General features: G+C 35.9%; 1 protein-coding gene and 1 non-coding gene across 2 annotated transcripts in view; one reads left to right on the forward strand and one right to left on the reverse strand.

The window, feature by feature from the left end:
* LOC106977252 (uncharacterized) overlaps nt 1-18624 on the forward strand; it is a 38502-nt gene extending 19878 nt beyond the window's left edge. The window contains exons 3-4 of the mRNA XM_027072676.2: nt 17436-17516; nt 18141-18624. Coding sequence (XP_026928477.1) covers nt 17436-17516; nt 18141-18602 — 543 coding nt within the window. The 3' untranslated portion in view covers nt 18603-18624. The remainder of the gene's footprint in view (nt 1-17435; nt 17517-18140) is intronic.
* TRNAQ-CUG (transfer RNA glutamine (anticodon CUG)) lies at nt 1034-1106 on the reverse strand. The gene has a single exon. It is a non-coding gene; the product is annotated as a tRNA-Gln (tRNA).
* Nucleotides 18625-26376: the final 7752 nt, after the last annotated feature.

Raw genomic sequence — 26376 nt, forward strand, 5'->3', positions numbered from 1 at the left:
ATTGTAAAACTCAGCTCTTTGGATGGCAACTCTGATTAAATTTGGTTTTGGGGTACATATCAGTTATCAATCTGTTTCCTCCAAGGGACAACTATTGTTTTTCTGTTTGTTTTGTCTTGTGTTTTAAAAGCTTGGTTTGGTTTTTTGCCTGTCAGAGCATGCAAATTGTCAGTTCTGTGTTTAGGCAAACAGCCTCAGGTTGGGGACCCAAGAATATGGTCAGTAAAGCAATTATAGGAGTCCTAGAATCCTACACTTGAAAATAAAGGTATAATAATAAATTTAACTCAGAAACAGAGTTGATGTACAAGTAGCCACAAACAAAGATGCCCAGTCAGATAGTACTCACTTTAATGTCAAACACTAGCAGTTGAGAGAGTAATTTAGTTAATTTTCACCCCCTGAGTTTTTTTTTAAACATAGGGTATCTCAGCTTATTAATGTGTTTATTTGTTTATTTTAATTACTTGTCAGTTCACATCTGTAATTTGATTTTTTCCCTTCCTGTACTTCCATAGAAGTATAATTAGATTTCTCTTCAAGCATTTGTATTCACTATTATTCAAGCTGATACAAAAGATGTTTGGTTTCACATGTCTCAGAAAAAAATAAATTAGTTAAGAAATACCCCAATTTAAGACATTTTTGCTAAAAGGTATGTTTAATACAGGGAGAGTAACAGGAAGTTAACTGTCACTCTGATTATCTAATTCTGAGAGCAATAGGATAGCATAATAGTTAAATGGAAGACAACTTTAAAAATCATAGTGGTTGAATTAAGGTGATGCCCATGAGTAGGGAGTAAATGTAGACAAATATGATACTTGTTAGATTTTTTTAAATTACTCTGGTTCTTCACACTTGCAATCTGGAAACATTATTCTAGTGTATATATTCTGTTTAGAAATGCCCCCAGGAAGGGAGCTGGCCTGATTTGTGGTTTGTCAGGTAAAACCAAGATGTTATATAAGATGAATATATTCTAGAAACCTATGTACAATGCTTATTTTTTTTTTATCTTCAGTAAGTTGCATGCCCAACATGGGGCTTGAACTCACAACCCTGAGATCCAGAGTCTCATGCTCTACCAAGTGAGCCAGCCAGGCATCCCATGTTGTGCCTACTTTTAACAATACTGGATTGTAAACTTAACAATGTAAGTGGGTACATTTCATGTTAAGTGGTCTTATCACAATAAAAGAATGTTAATAACAATGATAATAACGGATTACGATCTATAGAAAAAATAAATATCTTCAATTTCAGACTGATATAAATAATTAAGTGAATAATATTAAATGAGAAAGAGCAGTTCATTTTCATAGGCTTCTAATTAATAAAGGTAGAAGGAATGATAAAAATATTCACCATTTAAGGTACACCACATTAATTTATCCTCCTATTATCACAAGGAACAGGATAATCACATATTCTTAAAGTGTCATCCAGTGGAGTAATTTTAAACCACAAATGGAAATTAGCTAAATTTGCAATTCAAAACCCTGGAGCCGCCACCTCAACCAACTGATGGAAGGCAACAACATCTGTAGTTACACATGTTGACATTATGTATCTCCTGATAGGATGCAAACATAAGGCACACAGTATCAGTCATGTGGTATTAAAAAAAAAAACTTTAAATAGCTTTATTTTTTAAATTTTTAATATTTCTATATTTGAGAGAGAGAGAGAGAGAGAGAGAGAGAGGAAGAGCAGGTAAGGGACAGAGAGAGGGAGATAAAGACTCCAAAGCGGGGACTCCACTCTGATAGCAGAGAGCCTAATGTGGGGCTTGAACTCTTGAATCACGAGATCATGACTGAGCCAAAATAGGACACTTAACCAACTGAGCCACCTAGGTGCCCCACAAAAACCGTATTTTTAAACATGAATAAACAACAGACAAACCCAAATTGAATGGTGTTCTAGGACATAATGGACCACTACTTTTCAAAATAGTCATTTAGACAAAAGAAGATGGTCACATTTTCCAGGATGAAAGGAAACGAAAGAGACAGAAAAACTACACTGCACTCAAGATGTGAGACTCTGGGTTGTTGGCCTTTATTCTATGTTTATGTGAGATGTTAATATTTGAGAAATAGGATGAAGGACAGACAGAAGTGTATGATGTTTGCAATTTTTCTTATAAGCTTGAGTAGTTTTAAAATGAAATAATATTTTGGGGGTTTGCTTAGTTCTTAGAGACAAAAGATAGTATGAAACAGCATTATAATACATACTATTAGGTTATGGATTCAAACATTAACTTAATAGACATGAGTGTATGTAGATATTTATAGGAAAAGAAATAAAGATCAAAGTAGTAAGGTGCACAATTTTGGACAAAAAAACCCCACTGACTAAATATATCTTTTAAAGGGGTTAGAACTTGTTACATAATGCAATATTTGTCTATTAAATTATTATTTTCATGTGTGTCTTTAAAAATCATTAAAACATATATCTCTGTAGTAGAATTGCTTATTTTATTTTCTCTCTCCTTCTAACCTAGGTAACCTCAAGATCTTATCTTAACAATAGCTGTCTAGATCTACACCAAATACTTCTTTCCCATTTTGAGATAGTTTCCATGGATAATGTTATTTACTCTCATGGAAGAAATAGAAGAGTACACTGAATATCAAAAAAGCCAAATAAGCCACTGATACATTGCTTATTACAAGGGACCTACCATTAACATGTACACAGATATGTATAGGATATTTTAGATTATGTAAAGAGTCATTTAAAAAAAGAAAAATAAAGAGTAATTTTCACAACAATTTTTTTATAATTTTATTTTTAAGTAATCTCTACACCCAACATAGGTCTTGAATCACAACTCCAAGATCAAGAGTCACATGCTCTACCCATTGAGCCAACCAGGCACCCCCACAGCTTTTTGTTAAGAAAAATATGCTATTTTGCTAGCAATAGTAATCCCCACTAAGTGTTAGATTTGCCAAATATAAATATTGTGCTGGTGACATGTAATTATTAATGGTGCGTGATGTGTGTGGATGATAGGGCCATGGGGCAAATAGATTTTTCACAAGATTTTCACATTCTTTAACAACAATTGACATAATGCAATTTTTATTTAAGATGAATTAGTTGGCACCCACACTGATCTCTTAGGAGTAATACAATTACTTTTTAAAAAAATTTTTAAAAAACATTGAATTAGAAAATGCTTTCTGCTCTGAAGGAAGGCTTGGATAAGATCTTACCAAGGAAAAAGTGTTTAGGCCAAGTGCAAAAAGTACTACCTTAAAATCTTTCCTAATAAACAAGAGGGTTTTTTTTTTTTGCCATAGGGCAAACTACTTGTTACTGTAATAAATTAGGTTGTCTTAATAGTCATAGCATTTCAGAGCCCAAAACAACCTTATATGTCATCCCATCCAGTTGTTTGGTTGTATACATTTAAAAAAGGCTTTGACAGGTTAACTAATTTTCTCAGCTGGGCATCAGAATCTTTGGACTGTCATATCACACAAAATAAAAATATTTCTAGTTATAATGATGCCTTATAATAATGCTTATCAAACATTTTCAGGGTGCCCTCATCCACACTTTAGTCAGTGACTATTTAAACTGTATAGCATGGGTCAGAACTCATTTTACATATTTTAAATAACTGGTGTAAAAGTGAAGTTTGAAATTAAAGGTGGCAAATGTTAACTATGCTATTTTGATTTATGGAAATGAGATAGAGCCTAAGGCTGAGAGAGGTAAAACCTTTTTACTCATAAAGTTGAACAGTAGGGTTAACTCTCAGCATTGACCTTCTTAATACTCTTATATTTAAGATATTCTGTGCTATTCGGGGAGAATCATTTGTAAAATTCCAGTTACAATTTTCTGCCTCAATTTTCTGAAATCTTTTAATCTGTCAATCAACACCAAACTAGATTTTTATGCATCTATTTTTTTGCCCAGAATAGTGCTAACTGCCAAAGTTATAACAGAAAACAATTTAAACAGGACCCCTTCTCTCTTAGAGTGTACAGTCTACTAGGGGATCATAAAATAACAAAAGGCCATTGCTACATAGGTTTATTGAGGATATGGTATGCAAAGTACATTATACTGTGGTAGTGTAAAGAAGGCCACTGGATTAGTAAACTCTTCCTAAAATAATGATGCATAACAAGGCATCACCAAATTCTATGGCTTGATTTCTATTCCATCTATAATGGAATAGCTGATTTTGGAATTGCTGGCCCACTTTAAGTGCCCACAAAAATGTGTTAAGTAGATAATGAGGGATTTCTGGGGAAGTGAGCAGAGGTGGAGAATCCTAAACTCACCTCTTCCCATGGATATAACTGGATAATGCCTACATCATGTAAATAATGCAGAAAGTGACTCAAAGACTGAAAAAACAGACTTCACAACTAAAAATAGAGAAGAGACCACATGAAGAAGGGTATGAAGGGTGGAGGTATGGTAGGGAGCCAAATGGACTCACAGCACTGTCCTGGGAGGGAGGGATTTAGCAGGCTTGGAGAAGGGAGAAGAGCAGAGGCCCATGCCGGGTACTCCAGGCATGGGGGACCTACATGGAGAAGACAAATCCCCGTAACATTTGACTGTGAAAACCAGAGGGACCTAACAATTAGTGGAGCCTAACACCCAGAACTTTAAAAATTAGCTGGCTCAGTTCTGGGAGAATTAGGAGGGTAGAGTCCCTACCCTTAAAAAGAAAGCACAACAAAGAACCCCAAATAACCTACAGCATAGAAGCAGCAGTTTAAAAAACACCTGGGATATATGGAAGGAGATTTATTTACTAATCTCAGAACATGTGCTGGAGGGGCTGGAGGAAGATTATTTACTAGTCTCAGAACATGTGCTGGGGGACTTCTCCAAGAACAAAAGAGCTGGCAGGTGCCATTTCCCTCCCTTCCCAACAAATGTTGGTGAGGATGTAGAAAAAGGAACCCTCATGCACTGTTGGTGGGAATGCAAAGTGGTGCAGTCACTGTGAAAAACAGTATGGAGGTTCCTTAAAAATAGAATCACCATATGATCCAGGAATTGCACTATTGAACATTTATCTAAAAAATATGAAAAAAACTACTTGAAAAGATATATGCACCTGTATGTTTATTGCAGCATTATTTACAATAGCCAAATTGTAGAAGCAGTCCAAGTGTCCAAGGATCAATGACTGGATACAGAAGAAGTGATGTGTGTATATATACACATACATGTATAATAGAATGTTACTTAGTTATAAAAAATAATGAAATCTTGCCATTTGCAATAACATGGATGGATCTCGAGGGTGCAATGCTAAGTGAAATAAGTCAGTCAAGGAAAGACATTTAAATACCATATGATTTCACTCATATGTGGAAATTAAGAAACAAAACAAAGAAAAAAAGAGACAAACCAAAAAACTTAACTATAGAGAACAAACCGATGGTTATCAGAGGGGAGGTGGGGGGGGGGGATGGTTGAAATAGGTGATAGGGATTAAGAGTACACTTATCATGATGAGCACTGAGTAATGTATAGAATTGTTGAATCACTAGATAGTACACCTGAAACTAATATAACAATGTATGTTAATCATACTAGCATTAAAATTTTAAAAAATGGATAAAGCAATGTTTTCAAGGAATTAGACAATAAAACCAGGCCCTGATAAGATCCAATGAATCAAACAATATTTTGAAATTGAATCCTTTGCATGTAGAAGGACTTGGGTAACATTCTAGCCTTTCAGAAATGTTCCTTTATATTCTACAATTCAAGGTGATCGACCAGCAAATGAACTGCATACTATAATAAAACTGACCCTTTTCTGAGGAAGAAAAAAGATTGCAAGATCTGTATGGTATAAATCAACCATGCCCAATGCACATTTAAAAAAATAAAAAGCTTGGGGTGCCTGGGGGCTCTGTTGGTTAAGCGTCCAGCTTCGGCTCAGGTCATTCATGATCTCACAGCTTGTGAGTTCGAGCCCCACGTTGGGCTCTGTGCTGACAGCTTGGAGCCTGGAGCCTGCTTCAGATTCTGTATCTCCCTCTCTCTCTCTCTGCCCCTAACCCACTCGCATTCTGTCTCTGTCGCTCTCAAAAATAAATAAACATTAAAAAGATTAAAACAAATTAAAAAGCTAATTGTGAAAAAGTAACAAATATAGGACATGGGCTGCCATCATGAACAGTGAAATAATTAGACAAAATATATGAAATTTCCATTTTTAGATATGGGACCATAGACAGTATTGACTGAAATCTTTGAACAAACACATGAGACGACTTCTATTATTGTCATATCTTTCTGTATGGAGGCACTCTATGGCTTAAGAGGAGGTAGATGAGAGCTAACTAGAGCATGAAGGTCTTTCTGAAATAATAGGACAGATATCAGAGTTGGAGGGAGCTAGGATTTATAGAGAAAAATATCAGGGAAGAGAAAGCTGTAGACAGAAAGTTCCAGAAATTTTCATGGATGTCCACTTAAGTTTTGGCTCTAAAGGTGGCAGAATATTCCACCTCACAATACACCAGCTTGGCTTGAGGACTGTTTTAAGCTGAAGGCATTGGATAAGAGGCAGATACAAGAAAAGTTCCCTGTGCTCCCCATATTTGCCTAAAAGCAGGGTACAAATTTACCAACTATCCTTCTTTCCCTTTCTACCAGGAAGAGTAAAGGCTAATTACCAGAGATACTGTAGGGCCTTATCGACGGAGAAGATACAGACTTAAGTGTGCATAACAAAGTTTACTCTTGCTTCCCAAGTTTTCGTCATTTTTCCATAGGTATCGCCTATGTATTCATGTACTACTAATAAGCTTGTGTTTGTTTTCCTCTTGTTTATCTGTCCTTTTTTATAAGGGTTCCAGTCAAGAAATCAGAAGAGTAAAGGAGAACTATGTTCCCTTTACAGCTAAATAACAGCTATGCATTTGCAGACTAAGATCACACACGGCCAGTTAAATAACTACTGGGATTCTACCAGATGACCAATTCTTAGCATTCACCGAGCACTGGGAGATGTTCAAATTCTGACCAGCTGGAGTGGTGGTTCAAACTCCAGAATTGTCACATCTTAATTGTAGGGTGCAGTCGTCCCACATACTTTAACCAAGCTAGTATAAGGATGGTCAGGAATGCAAAGAGATAAATGAACATACCAAGAGAGAAATGGAAGACATAAAAATGCAGGAAATAGAACTGCTAAAAAATACTTTTAAAAATCACTGGATGAGTTTACCAATACTTAGGATCCCACAGACCAAAAGATTAGTGAACCTGACGTTAGAAAAATGAGAATAAAAAAAGATACATTTGTGACATAATATCAAGCATTCTCATACATGTGTACCTGGAATCACAGAAGGAAATAAGTGAAGGTAGGCCACAAAGATATCTGAAGAAATATAGTTCATTTCAACATTCATGAAAACTATAAATCCATAAATCCAAACATGCTCAATAAAAGTGAAGCAGGATAAGCAAAAATAAAAATATCAAGGCAGTTCATATTCAAATGGGTGAAATACAGTCATAAAAAGAAAATCATATGATCAGCCAGGAAAAGAGACAAATTATTTGCAAAGAAAGAAATTTTAAGAATTGCTGCTTACTTATCAGAAACAATGCAGAGATGAAGAAAATGATATATCTTTAACTTTCTAAAAACAATCTGTCAGTGTTGAATTCTTTATCCAATGAAAGCAGCGTTTATAAATGAAGGGGAAATAAAGACCCATTGCAGACCAAAAACTACCTCAAGAATGTCTTGAGAAAACTTGCACTTTGAGACATATTAAACGAAGCACCTTAGACTGAAGAAAATAAGCCAGCTGACAACTTTGTGGTATGTGAAGAAACAAACAGTACTAGATATGGTAAAATACATATAAAATATAAATATACAATTTCTTCATATTTCTTTAAAAGTCTTCAAAATCCTATTCAAAGAAAATTAATATAAATATTAATTTGGGGGCTTATATATATATAATTTTAATGTTTGATAAATGTAGTTCTAAGGTTGGAAGGGACAAATGGGATTAATTACACTATTGTTAGTTTTCTCCAGTATACATTAAACACTATGATATTTAAAAAAATAAACTGATATGATAAAAATATATGTTTCAAATTCTAGAGCAGCAGTGTAAAGTATAGCACAAAAAATATAACAGTGGAGATAAAATGGGAGTTAAAATTTTAATATAATTATTTTAAAATAAGGCATAAAATAGGGAAAATGGAACAAGGAATAACTGAAACAATTAGAAAACAACAAATAAGACTAAGAGTTAAACAAATCTATATCAACATTTATATTAACTGTAAATGGTCTAAATATACCTTATATACAACCTGGATAAAAAAGCAAAATTAAAGTGTATGTTTTCTAGTAAAGAAACACTTAAATATAGATTCAAAGAAGAGTTAGAAAAACATCATGCAAATAATCCTCATAAGAAATGTTTAATGGCTATATAAATATAAAATATAAATTAGATACATGTATGCTTCAAAGGACAATATTAGAAAAAAAAAAGTAACCCAGAGAATGGGTGAAAATATTACAGAACTGACAAGGGACTTATATCTAGAATATTCAAAGAACTCTTCAAACTCAATAACAATACTACAAATAATCCAATCTTTGGAAATGGCCAAAGGATCTGAATAGACATTTCTTGAATGAAGATATAAAGATTACTAACAAACACACAAAAAGATGCTCAACATCATTAGTCATTGTGTATATGCAAATCAAAACCACAGGGAGATATCGCTTCACACCGCTAGGGTGGCTATAATGGAAGAGCCACATATTGGCCACTGTTGGCAAGGATGTGGAAATGTTGGAACACTTATACATTGTTGGTGGAAACAAAATAATGCCAGAAACTTTGGAGAATAGTCTGGCACTTCCTCAAATAAACACTGAGGATCATGCAACATAGCAATTCTACTTTTAGGTAAATATTTAAGAGAAATAAAAACATATGACTGCACAAAAACATGCACATGATATTGATAGCAACATTACACATAAGAGTCAAAAGATGGGAACAAATGAATTGCCCATTAACTGATGAATGGATGAACAAAATACAATATAGCCATGCAATAGATATTATGTGCTCCTAAAAAGAAAGAAGTACTGAAATATTTTATAACATGTATGAACTTTGAAAATTTTATGATAAGTGAAAGAAAGCCAGCCCTCAAAGACTATGGATTGTATGAGTCCACTTAAATGAATCAGCAATACTATAGACACATAATGTAGGTAAGCAATTGCTTAGGGCTAGGGTCATGAGAGAAGACAAAAGAGTGATAGCTAAAGACTAAGCCTTTTTGAGGAAGTTCTACAGGGGAAAATGTGGAATGACATGTACAGAGAAAGAATAAATGAGAATTTCACTAAATTCTTCATATAAAAGTACTGGAGGCCAGGTATATCTTTTTGACCACTGGAAATTCTCAATCACATGAATTAATACTTTTCCCTGGTTGCATAAATTATTTTGAGTTGAAGTTTGTCACCTGTAACCAAGTGTCCTGATATCAAAGGCAGTAGTATTGAACTAGTTGGCTTTTATGATTCTTTTTCTTCTTTTAACATACCACTGTTATTTATTGAATATAAAATCAAATGCCAAAAGGATCCATAACTATTTTAGAGAAATATACAATCTAATTTCCAATATCTACTACTTTGAAAGATAACATTTCATTGGAAAAGTGTTTTTGATTATTTAAAACCATTCACAAAATTTAAAAAAAATAACAAATTTTCTTATCTGATAGTTTCATTTCGAACATTGATTCTTTGTGGAAATTGGAAATATACATTTAAATGGAGACCAAAACTTGTTGAAGGTCTTACTACTTCCCTCAATGATTCAATATAATCTTCATCTAGATTATTCTAATGGCTTCCTTAATAGACTTTTTACTTTAGCCCTTGCTTCTCTGTATTCTCAAGACTAACCAAGTAATTATTTTTAAATGTAGTTCTTTGTAATTTTTTTACTTAAAATTCTTTGTTCAAAATTCTTTGCTATAAAACATCCAATGATTTTCCATTTCACTCAGAGTAAGACAAAATCTTAATAAATGGCCTGTATAGCCCTGTATTATTGCATTCACCTACAGTCTACCCACGTCCATAATTTCTATTCTGATTTCCTGTTGTATTTTCTCTATGTCTCCACAATTTGGGGTACTATATGTGTTGCTACTTGTGTATTTGTCTATTGTCTGTCCATCCCTGCTCCCTTACTTTCACCAAAGATTGTAAGCTTCATGAGGTCTTTGAGGTCAGAGTGTTGCGTCTATTATTTTTGTTTCTAGATTGTGCTTAGAACATTATCTTACACGTAGAAAGACTTAATCTTTTTAAAAATTTTCTGAATATTTATTTCTTTTTGACATAGAGACAGAGAGAAAGAGAGAGACAGAGAGAGGGAGACAGAGAATCCAAAGCAGGTCCAGTGTTGTCAGCACAAAGCCTGACCTGGGGCTTGAGCCCATGAACCATAAGATCATGACCTGAGCCCAAATCAGACACTCAACAGACTGAGTCACCCAGGAGCCCCCTGTAGAAAACATTAAGTATTTGTTGCATGAATGAAAAGAAGGACAGGTGAATGAGTTATTGTGTGAAAATATGTTTGTTATGCTCTGGCATGTTGAATAATTAATATATTTTAGCTATATCACATGTTGGTATTTAAAATGAGTGATTAAAAGTGAATAAAATAAAGTTGGAATAAAAAAATTTTAATTAAAAAATGGAAAAAAGAAAGTAATGAAAATGATAAGGATAAATCATTCTGCAACCTTCTGACTACATTAGACCATTGGCACATATGATATCTTCATAAAATGAGATTTAGACTACTGATCTTTGGTGAACCCTATATTTAATATCAGGGAAATATATATTTTAAAAATTGAATTAATATCTGTCTTAAAAGATATATCTTTTTTCTTTTTTTTTGAGGGAGAGAGGTAGGGGCCCAGAGAGAGAAGGAGAGAGAGAGTCTCAAGCAGGCTCCTTGCTGTCACTGCAGAGAGCCTGATGTGGGGCTTGATCTCACAAACTGTGATATCATGATCTGAGCCGAAATCAAGAGTTGGGGGCTTAACCAACTGAGCTCCCAGGCACTTACCTAACACTTTATATTTAAGGAACTCACCTGATTCCATAGCCTGCATTCTATGCGTCCTGAGGAAGATTTTCAATTAGGATTTTACAAGATGCCCAAACTACTGAAGAGAACATGTTGTGAAATGTCTTTACTCTCCAACAAGAAATTAAGTTGTATTTGATTGATGTTCATTTTACCTAGTTAACAACAATTACAAAGTGGTCACTTCCAAGAGAAGCACACGGGGTGTGGCCCTGTCTGACCTGCATGGCACGGAGGGTGTCCCATTGCATGGGCTAAGCTTCACTTCCATCTTCCTCATTTTATACTTATTTCTTTATGCAGAACAAAGCTAACACTATTAAATTCCCATTACTTATATTGCTAAGCATAAAATTTAAGTTTACTCAAGCCAATTAGCCAGAATTATAGGCTATCTAAGCTATAATCATTCCTAAACATTATCTTATAAGTAATACTGATAGTTTTTGGTAAGCAACAAAATGACTAAAGAATCCTTCACGGTTCTGAAACCTACGGTTCTTGTTACAACTCTGGAATCACTCCAAGATGAAGAGGTCTCTTCCTTCTTTATGCATAGTTAGCTTTGGAGTTAACAGTCTTCCTTTATAGAAATGAATCACTTATACATAAGGTTAGGGAGCCCTCTCAGGCACATATCAGAAACAAAAATATATGTGTACAATTGTGGGGAATAAGAAATACTTTTCATAGTTATACAACTTTTTGAGCCATAGTTTCTGTGACTTTAAAAAGAGTATCTATAAGAATCAAATGAGATACTTTGTAGAACTGTAGATAAAATTGCGATTCATATCAAATGTAGAGGGCCATTAGGTATGTCAAAGACAAAAACCAAATAAGTATGGGAGCTAATTTCATTAAGGCTATTGCCATAGGGTGAGGCTACATATCCAAAGATTAGAATATCTTGGTGAGGTGGTTTTGCCTTATAATTTTATAGGAAGGAGTACACAGATGGTTGGTTACAAGAGAGTGATTTATAAGGGAATCCTTAGTCACATGAAGAGAAAATGTTTATCATTGTGTCTAGTCGGTTAAAGGGAATCAAATAGTTCAGCTGGTCTTTTAAGAATCCCTTTCATGGGGTGTTAGAATTGCACAGCACCTAGAGCATAGAGATCATTTAATATGATTTCCCATAATTATCACTGGTGTATCATATCATAACTTTAGGAAATCAGCTCCTGAGTTAGGGTCTCCTCTTTTTTTTTTCCCCCTAACTGACAGGGCATAGAATAAACTCTGTCTACTTTGCTTGTATGAACAGAGTAGTGTCCTCCTCATGGATTCACTCCCAGGGTTTCCATGACATACTGTTGTTTGGCTAATCCTTAGCTCCTAGACATGAGTCATCAGAGAGGTAGCTGCATATAAGCCTTGTTCCATTGGAAATTCAAAGCATTTGGGTAAGTGTCAGAATTGTCCCAGGATACACTTTCATTTATCACTGACTGGTAATTTATCTACACTTATTTCTCTGGGTGATTCTGTCAGTGAATTAGGAAATATATGTGCGATAAGACAGCTTAACTGCCTACAATCAATGCAATAAATAAATAAATTCAAGCTCACTTTATAGATGTAAATCATTGTCATGATTCTATGTGAATGTACCTTGTTTGCCTTAAGTTCTTTAATCTAGCATAGACAGTGACTCAACCAGCAAGTTGCTCTTAAATAGCATAGAAATGCAGGTTGAAATTACTTTGCAGAATAAATTTCTCTTAATGTCTTTTTATCCTAAGTAATACTCATTTTTACAACTTCCATTTTAAAAATGGATAATGTAATGTCCCACATATACCACTTTCTCAAATGCAATTTTCAAAAGAATGAGTTGTACAAAAAATTTCCCCAAAGGGGTAACTATAGTTTGTTTCAATTAGTTTTAAAATAGATTTTAAATTATAGTTTTGAATCATTACCTGTCTCTCCATTGACTCACATCTAGAATGACATTTATAACACATCCCACGTTAGTATAAACCAATTTCAGGTTTGTCTTTGGGGAATTATCATGATTAAAGTCTCTCATTCTGACATGACCCTCATTCACAACAAAACAAAATTTGTTAACCCCAAGGTTCCTCATTATATCTTCAAATCACTTTACAAGTAGAATCAAACTTTGTATTTAAATAAATTTTCATTTAGATATAAAGTTGTATTATGTATGTAACTTAGTGAGATAAAAGCCAACAATGTTTCTATAATTGAGAAATTATGAGTTCCATTAAAACTGACATGAAAATTGGAATAAGATGTTTACATTACAGTTCTATTATTTCCAGGTATCATAGCATTGGACAAGTGAGTTATTTTTTGTATTTCAATTTTCTGATGAAACATAGGAATATTGCAGTATAAGATACAAAAGTAAAATTCTATCAGTAATGCATCATAATTGTAATGTGAATTGTACAAATAATGCTTGCTATTATCTCTTTCTCTCTCTGTCTTTGTATAGTACATATAGTATATCTGTACATATAGTACACATAGTATATATAGTACATATAGTATATAGTGTGTACAGTATATATAGTACATATAATATGTGTGTATATATATTTTACAGCAACTCTTCTGTGTATGAGTTATAAGTAACAGTATGAGTAATATGAGTAATAAATCATGTTAAATGATTCCTATGCACTAGCACAATTCAATCTTATTTATATATATAGTATATATAGTTATTATAGTATAAATAGCTATAATAAATTTATATATACATATTATATGATCTCTATAAAACTTCTCTTCCTTTTAGAGGGTTATATAATGTAACATGGACTACTTGGGTGAAGTTGTAAAATATTTTATTCTTATAAACTGTTAGTACAGTGCTTCATAATCATATATACTCTGAACATTTTTAGAAATAGACTACTCTTGGCAATAAATATAATAAAGAAAATGGGTATTGTAAAGAAAATACAGAAGGCAGGTTAGATCATATCAACTGGATGTATAGAGAGCTAAAAAGACAGTGAAACACAACTTTACTTTACAACTTTATTTGGAATTCAAAAAATTTGAATTGAATCAGAGACTATTAGGAGATGTAAATTTACACTTGTCAAAGAAAGAAACTTTTATTATGTCACAGTATTTTTGTAAGCAGTGGTGAGCTCTGGCCTGAAGTTTCCAGGAGGACAGGTGAAGTTTATATCCCTATACATTTTGAAGGGAATCGGATTTCTGGCTGCTGTTGGTCAACAGACACTTCTTCATCTACACATGGCAATGTGGTTAGACAAGATTTTTGATCTATAAGTCAATTTTAAGAGAATTCACATCTTTATCATGTTTAGACTTCCAACTGAGCACAATATGTCTCTCCATTTTCTTATGTGCTGTTTAATTTCTTTCACTGGTATTCATATTTTTCAGCATACAGACCTTATTTATGTATTTTCTTTGATTTTACCCAATATTGCTTTTTTCAGATATCTTAACTGTTATTTTAAAATTTTGGTTTCCATTTACATTACCAGTATGAAGAAATACAGTTGAATTTTTGTGTGTGTGTTAACATTGTATCTATATTCTTCCTTAACACACATTAATTTTAGGAGTTTTTTGTTTTTGTTTTTTGATTGGTTGAAATTGTCTAGGTATACAGCCATAATATCTGTAAATAGAAAATAAGTTCATTTCCAATCAATTTAACTTGCATTTCTTTTTCTTGTGTTATTGCCTCGATTTAGACTTCCAGTATGATGTTAAATGGGACTGCAATGGACACTTTTGCCTTCCTCCCAATTTTATGGGTAAGGCAGTCACTCTTTAATTATGAAATATGATGTTAGCTGCAGGTTTTTTTGACGACCTTTTGAGAGGCTAAGAGAAAAATTACCAGGTGTACTCACAACTGCAAAGAAAAGATCTTTCCCCTCCCCCGCCGTACCCGAAAGCAGCCAGGGCGTGCCCGGTTGTAGTCTGACATAAAGGCGGGAACCAATCAAGTTCTGCTGAATGGTTTGAAATAAAGGCAGGAACCAATCAAGTTCTGCTGAGCGTTCAAATTTAAATGTCAACCTATAACAACTCTGTAACCTCAAAAAAATCCCTAACTTTTTTGTGCCTGTCTATAAAACAAGCTGTAAGATCCTTGCTCGGGGCCTCTTGCGTCACCGGCAACGAGTGCGCGGAGGACCGGGTTCGAACCTGCAATAAACGACCCTTGCCGCTTGGCTTTGGCTCTGGACTCTGGTGGTTTGTTTTCGGGGGGTCTCTCAAATCGGGGCATATCACTTTCTCTACAAAGCAATGGTTTCTTTGTATTCTTAGCTGCTGAGAATTTTTATCATAAATAAATATTGTGTTTTATGAAATGCGTTTTCAGTATCAAAAGGATTGTGTATTTTTTCCTTCTTTTTCACACTATTATTACACAAGTTTTCATTGACCAAATTTTCACACGTTCAATTACCATTGCATTTCTAGGGTAAATTTCAGTTGATCATAGTATATTTTTCTCTTCATATATGGCTAGGTATGTTGTTGTTGTTGTTGTTGCTGTTTATATATTGTTGAAGTTTTTGTAGCTATAGTAACAAGGGATAGTGGTTTGTAGTTTTCTTTTTTGTGCTGTCTTTATCTAGTTTTGATATGTTATTCTGAACTCATAAAATGAAACTGGAAGTTTTTATTTTTCATTCTTCAATTTTCTTGAAGAAGTTGTTTAGAATTAGTGTTATTTGTCTTTAAATGTGTGATAAAGTTTTCCAGTGAAACCAGTGGGTCTTGTTTTTAATCTGAAGGATTAAATATGAATTCATTTTTAAGAGTTATATGAATATTAATGCTATATATTTCTTCTTCAGTGAATTTTGATATTTTATAGTTTTTGAGGCTTAGGTACATTTGTATAAGTTGTCAAATTTGTGTATGTAGAGTTCTTTATAGTTTTCTATATTATCCTATATATGTCCTAAGAGTCTGTAGGGATATCCCTTCTTTCAGTACTCATAAATAATTTGTGTCTCCTCTCCTTTATATTTGTTAGTTTTCCTAGATGTTTATCATTTTTATTTTATCTTCACAATAAACTGACTTTCTCTTTTTGGTTATTTTCTGTTTTGTTTCTTTCTGCTTTCACATTCATTGATGTCTGCTATCTTGCTTACTGTCTTCAATTGCCTTTGTCTTCTGATTTGCATTTCTTTTGCCCTTTAAGTTTCTTAAGGTAGAGCCTTAGATTCTAGAAGCAGCTTTTAGAAATAGGTCCTTTTTGTTAACCTTGCTTATTTTCTCCCCACGATTTTTGTCTTTTACTGTAAAACGAGTTTTAAAATCTCCCAACTATAATTGTAGATTTGGTTTTAATACTTTTATTTGCTGTCTTACTTGAAGAGTTCTGGTAGTGGGTTGCTTTACAATTTAAATTCCAGTTGGAAGTATATCTGAATTGATGTCATCCTTCCATGAATATTGTGGCTGGGTTCAAGGTGTAAATTCAAGGTGTAAGTTCTTAGCACAGACAAGAATAGATGCTAAGTGGAACAAAGAGTTGGCCGTGTTGGTATTCTCTGTTGCCGTCCATATTCACCTCTTCTGTGATCCAGAAAACTGAATTCTGTGGGCTGCATCATCTGTGCTTTCTTGCCCTCTGCCTTCCAGGTTGACTAACGGGAGAATCTGGAAGAATAATAGTGGATGTAGGAGGAGAGACCTTGGGATATTGATCCCCACACTCTGTTTTGGATATTCCCTTCCTGCCTTGATGAGGGCCTGATAGTTACTACATTTTAAGATGCCAGCTTCTGTGAGATACCTCCTCCTTCATTGTTCCCTATATTAACCTATGTTACCTCTTCTTTCTCCTCCCAACCTAGATGTGATCAGAACAAGGCACAAGAAAGTTGCAAGAAACGTATTACGTGAATGATTAATTAATGGAAGGCTGATATCACATACACCACATACTGATATCAAAACACAACCAAGCGTGGAAAAATCTCTGCAAAGGTACAGAAGATTCCCTAGGATTTGGGAGTGTTCTTTGATAGTATTGTAATATGGAAGTGGGTAATTAATGGTTAGGTTTAAAACAATGATTTGTTATTACTTTCTATTTTCTCTCTCTCTCTGTCCCACAATCATACACTAAAAAATAGACATTTTTTATTGTCACTGCTTATTTTTCTTACCAGTGAAGTTTGCTAACAGAGACAGCTGAGGTCTTCCAGAGTTCCTGCATTGTAATATAATTTCACTTTTCTTTCTGTGTGATAGATCTCACATCTCTGCATGAACCGATATGTGACTTTTGATGCAGAAGTTATCACTCAAGCCAGGGATGCAGTCATTCTAGAGGTATTACAGTTAGAGAACTGTAGAAAAAATCTGTTTGGTTGTGGGCAAATGAAATTTTATTCGAGTAGTATTGCTGTGTGCAAAATAGTTACTTACTTAGGTGTTTCATTTAATTACTTTTTGTATAATAAATGAAACTCTCTCATCTGAAAAATTCAAACCTACTAAAGAAGAAAAAAGGTGTGGGAAACTGACTCAGATACATATAGTTTTTCAAGGCAGATATTGAAGTAATATTTAATTGTGCTATAAATTTGATTTCACCATTAAACTTGTTTTCTATATGCTATATAATAATTTCTTATAATGTAATCTTTCTTGCTATGCATTAATTATTTTGAAATATAGTTTCCTAATAGCCTAGTCACATTTGAGGTCTGCAAATGTGCCTCTTCCACAAATCTCCTTTTCACCAAGTTTCTGCTCATGTTCCTTCCAAGCACTTGAACGTCCAGTCCAACGATTGGCTACCACTCGTGAATCAGTATACACTCAAACCTTTTTTTTTTCCCCTATGTAAAATGAATCACCAGATACATTGGCCAAAGTTCTGATCACTGGATGAATTTCTCTTCAAGACTGCCCTACAGGAATGTCCCAGAAAATTCCATGATTCACCTATAGAGCTCTGCCAAAGTTTCCAAAAGTAAAAGGAAACCTCGTTTAGTCGGGAGGCCTGCAGAGGGAGTTCTCAGAGTTCTCAGCATCGCAGCCCAAGCCAGGACCTGGCAGGACGTGTTCTTCATGATCAGGCCCCACAAGACCACCATCTTCGCGTACGCCAAGGAGTCGAGCACCTTGTTCGAGCTGAAGCGCATCGTCGAGGGCATCTTCAAGTGGCCGCCCGACGAGCAGCCGCTGTACAAGAACGACCAACTTCTGGATGATGGCCAGACACTGGGAGAGTGCGGCTTCACCAGTCAGATGGCACGGCCGCAGGCCCCAGCCACTGTGGGGTTGGCCTTCTGGGCAGATGAAGCTTTCGAGACCCTGCACATCGAGCCCTTCTCCAGTCCACCCGAGCTGCGCGATGTAATGAAGCCACAGGACTCAGGAAGCAGCGCCAATGAACAAGCGGTGCAGTGAGAGGGCTCCGGGCCCGCCCCCAGTGGCCCCCCTCCCAATAAAAGAGATTTGGGTGCCTGCCTGGTTGCTGCCTTTTTCTGCGCACCCTCTCCTGACTCGGGCGTCACCTTCCCTGGGATGGGGTCTGCTCTCCTGCAAGGCTCCTTCTCAGCCCCGTGTGCTTGCTAGGCTGGCTGTGGCTGTGGGAGCGACCCCAAGCTCTGTGGGCCCTCACTGTCCACACCCACTCCAGCCTGCCCCTCAGGGGCTGTGCGCAGAGAACTGGGAGGAACCCCGGCCCCGGGCCAGCCTTCTGCTCAGCCTGGGGACAAAGGTTCCTACTGTGACTTCCAGCAAGCAGGCTCTCACAGGCTCCGGGGCAGCCTCTGGGCTGAGGGGCAGAGGCCAGGGGCAAAAATGTCAGGTGGAGACAGTGTGGTTCCCAGGGGGACCCACCGCCTACAGTCGCCTTACTTGAGTCTTCTAAGGCTCTGGGGGCGGGGGGGGGGGGGGGGGACATTCAAAGTGGAAAGACTGCTCTCTCTCCACCCCTAATAATCTATAGACCGCCCCCTCCCCCAAAAAAAGTGCCATCGACACTTCATGCTCCATTATGTCAGCTAGATCATATGGCTCAAGTGACCGAACAGTGAACCTGCTGTAGCAAACCTTCCTTTGATCTGATCTTCATTCAAAACTAGCATTTTTTGGGGGTCCTTGTACATGGGCCAGAGTTAGCACACCCAGATGACAAACTATATTGCCTCTATAAGCTAAAGGGCCTCACTAGTTGTTGTGCTTCGTTTTTATTTTTAAATGCAGCTAGATGCAATAACTTCTTTTTCACCTTGGAAGGGATGCCCTGTATACACCACTGGACTCCTAGAAATTCCATGAGGGTAGAAGGCCCATGAATTTTTATTGAATTTATTTCTCAGTCTCTAACAGGTAAATGTTTTACCACCATGTCTAGAGAGTTGGTACTTCTTAATCACTACATAATGTCAACCTACATGGGCCAGTATGACGTCTTCTGGATGTCCAGCAATTAAGTTTCCTGTGGAATCAGTTATGATACAGGGCCGAAAAGCTGATATACCTCTGTGGTAAAACAGTGAAGCTGTATGGCCAGCCTTGCCAACTAAAAGGAAACTGGTTTTGATGGTCTTTACCAGCAAGTGTTGAGAAAAAAGAACTTGACAACTCTATAGCTGCATATCAGGTACAAGGAAAAATATTAATTTACTCAAGCTGCGAAACCACATGTGGAAGGGCAGATGAAATTAGAGTTTATACCTAGTAAAGTTTACAATAACCCACTGTCAATCTCCATGGTACATCTGCTTTCTAAACTGGACAAATTGGCAGATTTGAATGAGGATGTAATGGGAATGCACCCTTCAAGTCATTGATAGTGACATTAATCTCAATAGTCCTTGCAGGTATGTAGTATTGCTTTTAGTTTACTATTTACTACTTACTTAGGTAGAGGCATTTCTAATGGCTTACACATGGCCTTTCCTAATGCAATAGCACTTACACTGCAGGTTGGAACCTTGGTGGAAATTATTCAATTGCTAAGTCTGTCTATTCTAATTATGCATTCTGGCACTAAAAAAATAACCACATGAGGGATTTCTGAACACACACTGGACCCATATTGAGATAAACTTGAGTGACATTTTGGATCTCCTGGATTTAGCTACACTTCAGAGCCTGTGTCTAGTAATCTTTTAAAAATCTGATTATCTCTTTTTTTTCCCCCAACACACAGTCACTTAATAAAAGGCCATAGGTCTCTTTGGGCAGGGTGTGGAGAAAGATTAACAGTGTAAAATTTGGCAGGGTCCTTCCTGAAGAGGACCTGACCTCCCTTAATTCAAGGGATTAAATGTCTATAAACTGGCTTGACTCTGGAACTATCAGGATTCCATTCTTCCCCAGTGATTGTCCTCACTTTAATTTCAGACATCCTGTGAGGTTGGGGATTCAATTTGTGTTATAATGCAGCTGCTTGCAAGATGAGACTCTGGGTTGGGTTTTTAGAACTGTCAGCTCTGTGGCTATAGGAGATAAGGATTTCTTTCGGGGAAGTTATAGACACTTTCAGGTTATTTGTAAGGAATTTAAGCTGGGAATTTGAATCCCTGAACCCATTATTTTATCTTCCCACTTTCTCCAGTGCAATTAAGAGCAACCAGAAATCTCATTATACCCATTAAATTGACAAAGGTGTTCTAAGATATTGAATACATAGCCAATCAGAATATGAGTTTTATGAGTTTTTGAGTAAGAGTATCCAGTGGTGGTACTTTGTGTATTTCTATTGACCCATCATGAAATGAACTACCAGTACTTTCTTTACCATTAAAAATAGAGCCATTTATGCCTTGAATATAATTAGACTAGAGAACTAATTCCAGATACTCCAGAACAAGTTCAGAAAACTCATCATTAATATTTCATTCCTGTAGAACCACTTCTCATACCAAATCTGCACCTCTCAGAGTTTCTCAGAGTTCTTCAGAGAAGGAGAACCAATAGGAGATACATTTTTAATTGAAATTTTTTTCTTTTTTAATATAGGCATTTACATGTACATACTTTTTTAGTGTTTATTTAAATTCCCATTAGCTAACATACAATATAGTGATTCAACACTTTCATACAACACCCAGTGCTCATCACAAGTGCGCTCCTTAATCCTAATCACCTATTTAACCCATCCCCCCATCCTCTTCCCCTCTTGTAACCATCAGTTTGTTCTCCAGAGCTAAGAGTCTGTTTCTTGATTTGTCTCTCTCTCTATTTTTTCCCTATGCTCATCTATTTTGTTTCTTAAATTCTACACGAGTGAAATCAATTCTATGGTGTTTGCCTTTCTATGACTATTTCATTTATCTCTGTGTATCCTTTTAGCTGGATCCCATTCGTTTTCCTATGTTGTTTTTTCATCTTAATTCATCTTAACATATTTTCTAATTTTCCTTATTTTTTTTCCCTTGACCTACAGGTTATTTAAGAGTGTGTTGTTTAATTGTTTACATATTTATGAACTCACTAAGTTTTTTTGCTATTTCTTTTTTTTTTAATTTTTTACATTATTTTATTTTATTTTTTGAGAGACAGAGACAGAGCATTAACAGGAAGTGGGCAGAGAGGGAGACCCAGATTCCAAAGCAAGCTCCAGGCTTTGAGCTGTCAGCATAGGGCCCAATGTGGTGCTTGAACCCATGGACACAAGATCATGACCTGAGCCGAAGTTGGGCCCTCAACTGACTGAGCCACCCAGATGCCTCCTTTGCTATTTCTTTATTATATTATTCTATGATGGTTAATGAACTTTGTGTAATCCTACCCATCTTAAATTTATTTATTCTTATTTTATGGCTTAGCATGCAGTCTATCTTGGAGAATGATCCATGTGCACTTGAGAGAAATGTATATTTTGCTGGTAGTCAAGTGCTATATAGATACCTGTTAAATCGATTTGTTTTATAGTGCTGTTCAAATCTTCTATCGTCTTGTTGATGTTCTTTCCAGTTATACTATTAATTTTTGAAAATGTGGTACTGAGGTCTCCAATGGCTATTATTTTTAATGACATAAATCTTCTATTGCATTTTCCTTTAAATTTTTTATCGTGGTATAATATACATAAAATATACCATCTTTACCATTTTTAAATGAACAGCTCAGTGATATATTTATATTATGCAACCATCACTACCATCAATCTATGGAACTCTTTTTCATTTTGCAAAACTGAAACTCTGACCATTAAACAATAATTCCCCATTCTTTCTTCCGCCTAAAACCTGGTAAGCTCTGTTCAAAGCTTATACAAAGTATTGCTAGGAATAATGGAATTACACATTATTTGTCCTTGTATGTGTGGCTTACTATGCTTAACATAATGTTTTCAAGGTTCACACCATGTTGGATTATGTCAGAGTTTCTCTCTTTTTAGGGGCTGAATATAACATTTTATTGTATATTGTCATATTGTTTTATTGTCAATATTGTATATTGTCAATGAACACCTGAATTGCTTCTACCTTTTAGCTACTGTTAATAATGCTGCTATGAACATGAATGTACAAATATCCCTTTGAGATCCTATTTTCATATATCTTGGGTATATGCAGAGGTGGAATTTCTGTATCATTTGAATTCTACCTTTAGCTTTTTGAGGGCCCACCAAACTGTTTTCCATGGCACCTACATCATTTAACATTCCTGCCAACAGTCAAAGTGATTCCAATTTCTCAGCATCATTGTCAAAACTTTTCAGTTTTTTTTTTTATAATAGCCATCCTAATGGGCATGAGATGGTATCTCATGGTGGTTTTGACATGTCCAGTGATTTTCAACTAACTATGCCTCCCTTCATGTATGTCCTTTTTTGCTCTATGCATCTTGGAGCTTTGATGTTAGATGCATGTATGTTTATAATTATTGTATTTTTTCTGATGGCTTAACCATCTTATCATTCTAAAATGTCCTTATTTTTTGTGGGGCACCTGGGTGACTCAGTTGGTTAAGTGTCTGACTTCGGCTCAGGTCATGATCAGCAGTTTGTGAGTTCGAGCCCCACGTTGGGCTCAGTGCTGACAGCTCAGAACCTGGAGCCTGCTTCAGATACTGTGTCCCTCTCTCACTCTGCCCTTCCCCAGCTCATGCTCTGTCTCTGTCTCTCTGTCAAGAATAAACACTAAAAAAATAACAATAAAAAGTCCTTATTATTTTATTTTTTTAAATAATTTTTTAACATTTATTCATTTTTGAATGACAGAGAGAGACAGAGGACAAGCAGGGGTGGGTGAGGCAGAGAAAGAGGGGGACACAGAATCTGAAGCAGGGTTCAGGCTCTGAGGTGTCAGCACCGAGTCAGATGTGGACCTCAAACTCACGAACCACGAGGTCATGACCTGAGCTGAAGTCAGACGCTTAACCGACTAAACCACCCAGGCGCCTCCTTTTTTTTCTTTTACAGTCTATTTTGTCTGATATTAGTATAGCAACTTCATATTTCTCATGTTTGTGTTTTTCATGATATTATATTTTCCATCATATTACTTGCAAACTGTCTTTTAAACTAAAATTCATCTCCAACACATATAGTTGGGTCACAGTTTAATTATTTTTAATTTTTTAATTTTTTTAATTTATTTTTTTAATATGAACTTTATTGTCAAATTGGTCTCCATACAACACCCAGTGCTCATCCCAAAAGGTGCCCTCCTCAATGCCCATTACCCACTTTCCTCTCCCTCCCACCCCACACCAGCCCTCAGTTTATTCTCAGTTTTTAAGAGTCTCTTATGGTTTGGCTCCCTCCCTCTCTTTTTTTTTTCCCCTTCCCCTCCCCCATGGTCTTAAGTTTCTCAGGATCCACATGAGAGCGAAAACATATGGTATCTGTCTTTCTCTGTATGACTTATTTCACTTAACATAACACTCTCCAGTTCCATCCACGTTGCTACAAATGGCCATATTTCATTCTTTCTCATGGCCAAGTATTATTCCATTGTGTATATAAACCACAACTTCTTTATCCATTCATCAGTTGGTGGACATTTAGGCTCTTTCCATAATTTGGCTATTGTTGAGAGTGCTGCTATAAACATTGGGGTACAAGTGCCCCTATGCATCAGTACTCCTGTATCCCTTGGGTAAATTCCTAGCAGTGCTATTGCTGGGTCATAGGGTAGATCTATTTTTAATTTTTTGAGGAACCTCCACACTGTTTTCCAGAGCGGCTGCACCAGTTTGCATTCCCACCAACAGTGCAAGAGGGTTCCTGTTTCTCCACATCCTCTCCAGCATCTATAGTCTCCTGATTTGTTCATTTTAGCCACTCTGGCATGAGGTGATATCTCAGTGTGGTTTTGATTTGCATTTCCCTGATGAGGAGAGACGTTGAGCATCTTTTCACGTGCCTGTTGGCCATCTGGATGTCTTCTTTAGAGAAGTGTCTATTCATGTTTTCTGCCCATTTCTTCACTGGATTATTTGTTTTTCGGGTGTGGAGTTTGGTGAGTTCTTTATAGATTTTGGATACTAGCCCTTTGTCCGATATGTCATTTGCAAATATCTTTTCCCATTCCATTGGTTGCCTTTTAGCTGTGTTGATTGTTTCCTTTGCAGTGTAGAAGCTTTTTATCTTCATGAGGTCCCAATAGTTCATTTTTGCTTTTAATTTCTTTGCCTGTGGGGATGTGTCAAGTAAGAAATTGCTGTGGCTGAGGTCAGAGAGGTTTTTTCCTGCTTTCTCCTCTAGGGTTTTGATGGTTTCCTGTCTCACATTCAGGTCCTTCATCCATTTTGAGTTTATTTTTGTGAATGGTGTGAGAAAGTGGTCTAGTTTCAACCTTCTGCATGTTGCTGTCCAGTTCTCCCAGCACCATTTGTTAAACAGACTGTCTTTTTTCCAGTGGATACTCTTTCCTGCTTTGTCAAAGATGAGTTGGCCATACTTTTGTGGGTCTTGTTCTGGAGTCTCTATTCTATTCCACTGGTCTATGTGTCTGTTTTTGTGCTAATACCATGCTGTCTTGATGATTATAGAAACTGTCCTTTAATCTAAAGTTCATCTCCAATACATATAGTTGGGTCACGGTTTATTTATTTTTTATTTAAAAACAATTTTTTAATGTTTATTTGAGAGAGAGAGAGAGCAAACAGGTGAAGGGCAGAGCGAGAGGGAGACACAGGATCCAAAAAGCAGGCACCAGGCTCTGAGCTGTCAGCAGAGAGCCCGCTGCAGGGCTCAAACCCACAAACCTCAAGATCATGATGCTCCCGAAGCCAGACACTTAACCAACTGAGCCACCCAAGTACCCCAGGTCAAGGTTTATTTTATACAATCTGCTAATTTTGCATTTTGGAGGGTTTTTTTTTAACATTTATTTATTTTTGAGAGACAGAGCATGAGCAGGGGAGATGCAGAGAGAAAAGGAGACACGGAATCCGAAGCAGGCTCCAGGCTCCAAGCTGTCAGAATAGAGCCCTTCGCGGGGCTGGAACTCACAAACTGTGAGATAATTACCTGAGCTGAAGTCTGTGGCTGAACCAACTGAGCCACCCAGACGTCCCTTGCCTTTTGGAGTGTTTACTCCATTTATATTTAGGGTCATTACTTATAAAGTAGGATTTATGTGTAATTTTGCTAATTGTTTTCCATATGTCTCAGGTTCTTTTGTTTCTCTCTCTCTGAGTTAATTTTTTCATGTTAGATTTTTTCTAGTGTACCATTTTAATTCAGTTCTCATTTCTTTTCCTTTTTTTTTTTTACTTATTTTTCTTAGTGGTTTATCTGGATGCTGCAGTTAACATTTTATTTTATAATAATCTAGATGAGACTAATAAAAATTTTATGTCAATAATATAACAAACTGCTCCTATATTCTTCCATTGCCTCCCTCTTCCTTTGAGCTACTGTTGTCATACAAATTATACCTTTATTCACTGATTTCCCATCAACACAGACTTCTAATTATTATTCCATGCAATTGTATTTTAAGTAAGACAGGAGAAAATAAAGAATTATCAGAAAAATGTATTTATATTATCTTTTACATTTTATGTGCATTTTATTTCTTTATGTGGATTTGAGTTACTGTCTACTGCCTTTCCATTTCAGTTTAAATGTCTTCTTGTAGCTTTTTTTTTTTTTTCCTTGTAGGGCAGGTTTGCTAGCAACAAGTTTCCCAGTGTTATTTATATGCTAATCTTTTAATTAATCCCCATATAGCCATTTTGGGCTGGATATGAAATTCTTGGTTGACAGACT

Source organism: Acinonyx jubatus, chromosome D1, assembly GCF_027475565.1.
Source record: "Acinonyx jubatus isolate Ajub_Pintada_27869175 chromosome D1, VMU_Ajub_asm_v1.0, whole genome shotgun sequence".
Taxonomy (NCBI): Eukaryota; Metazoa; Chordata; class Mammalia; order Carnivora; family Felidae; genus Acinonyx; species Acinonyx jubatus.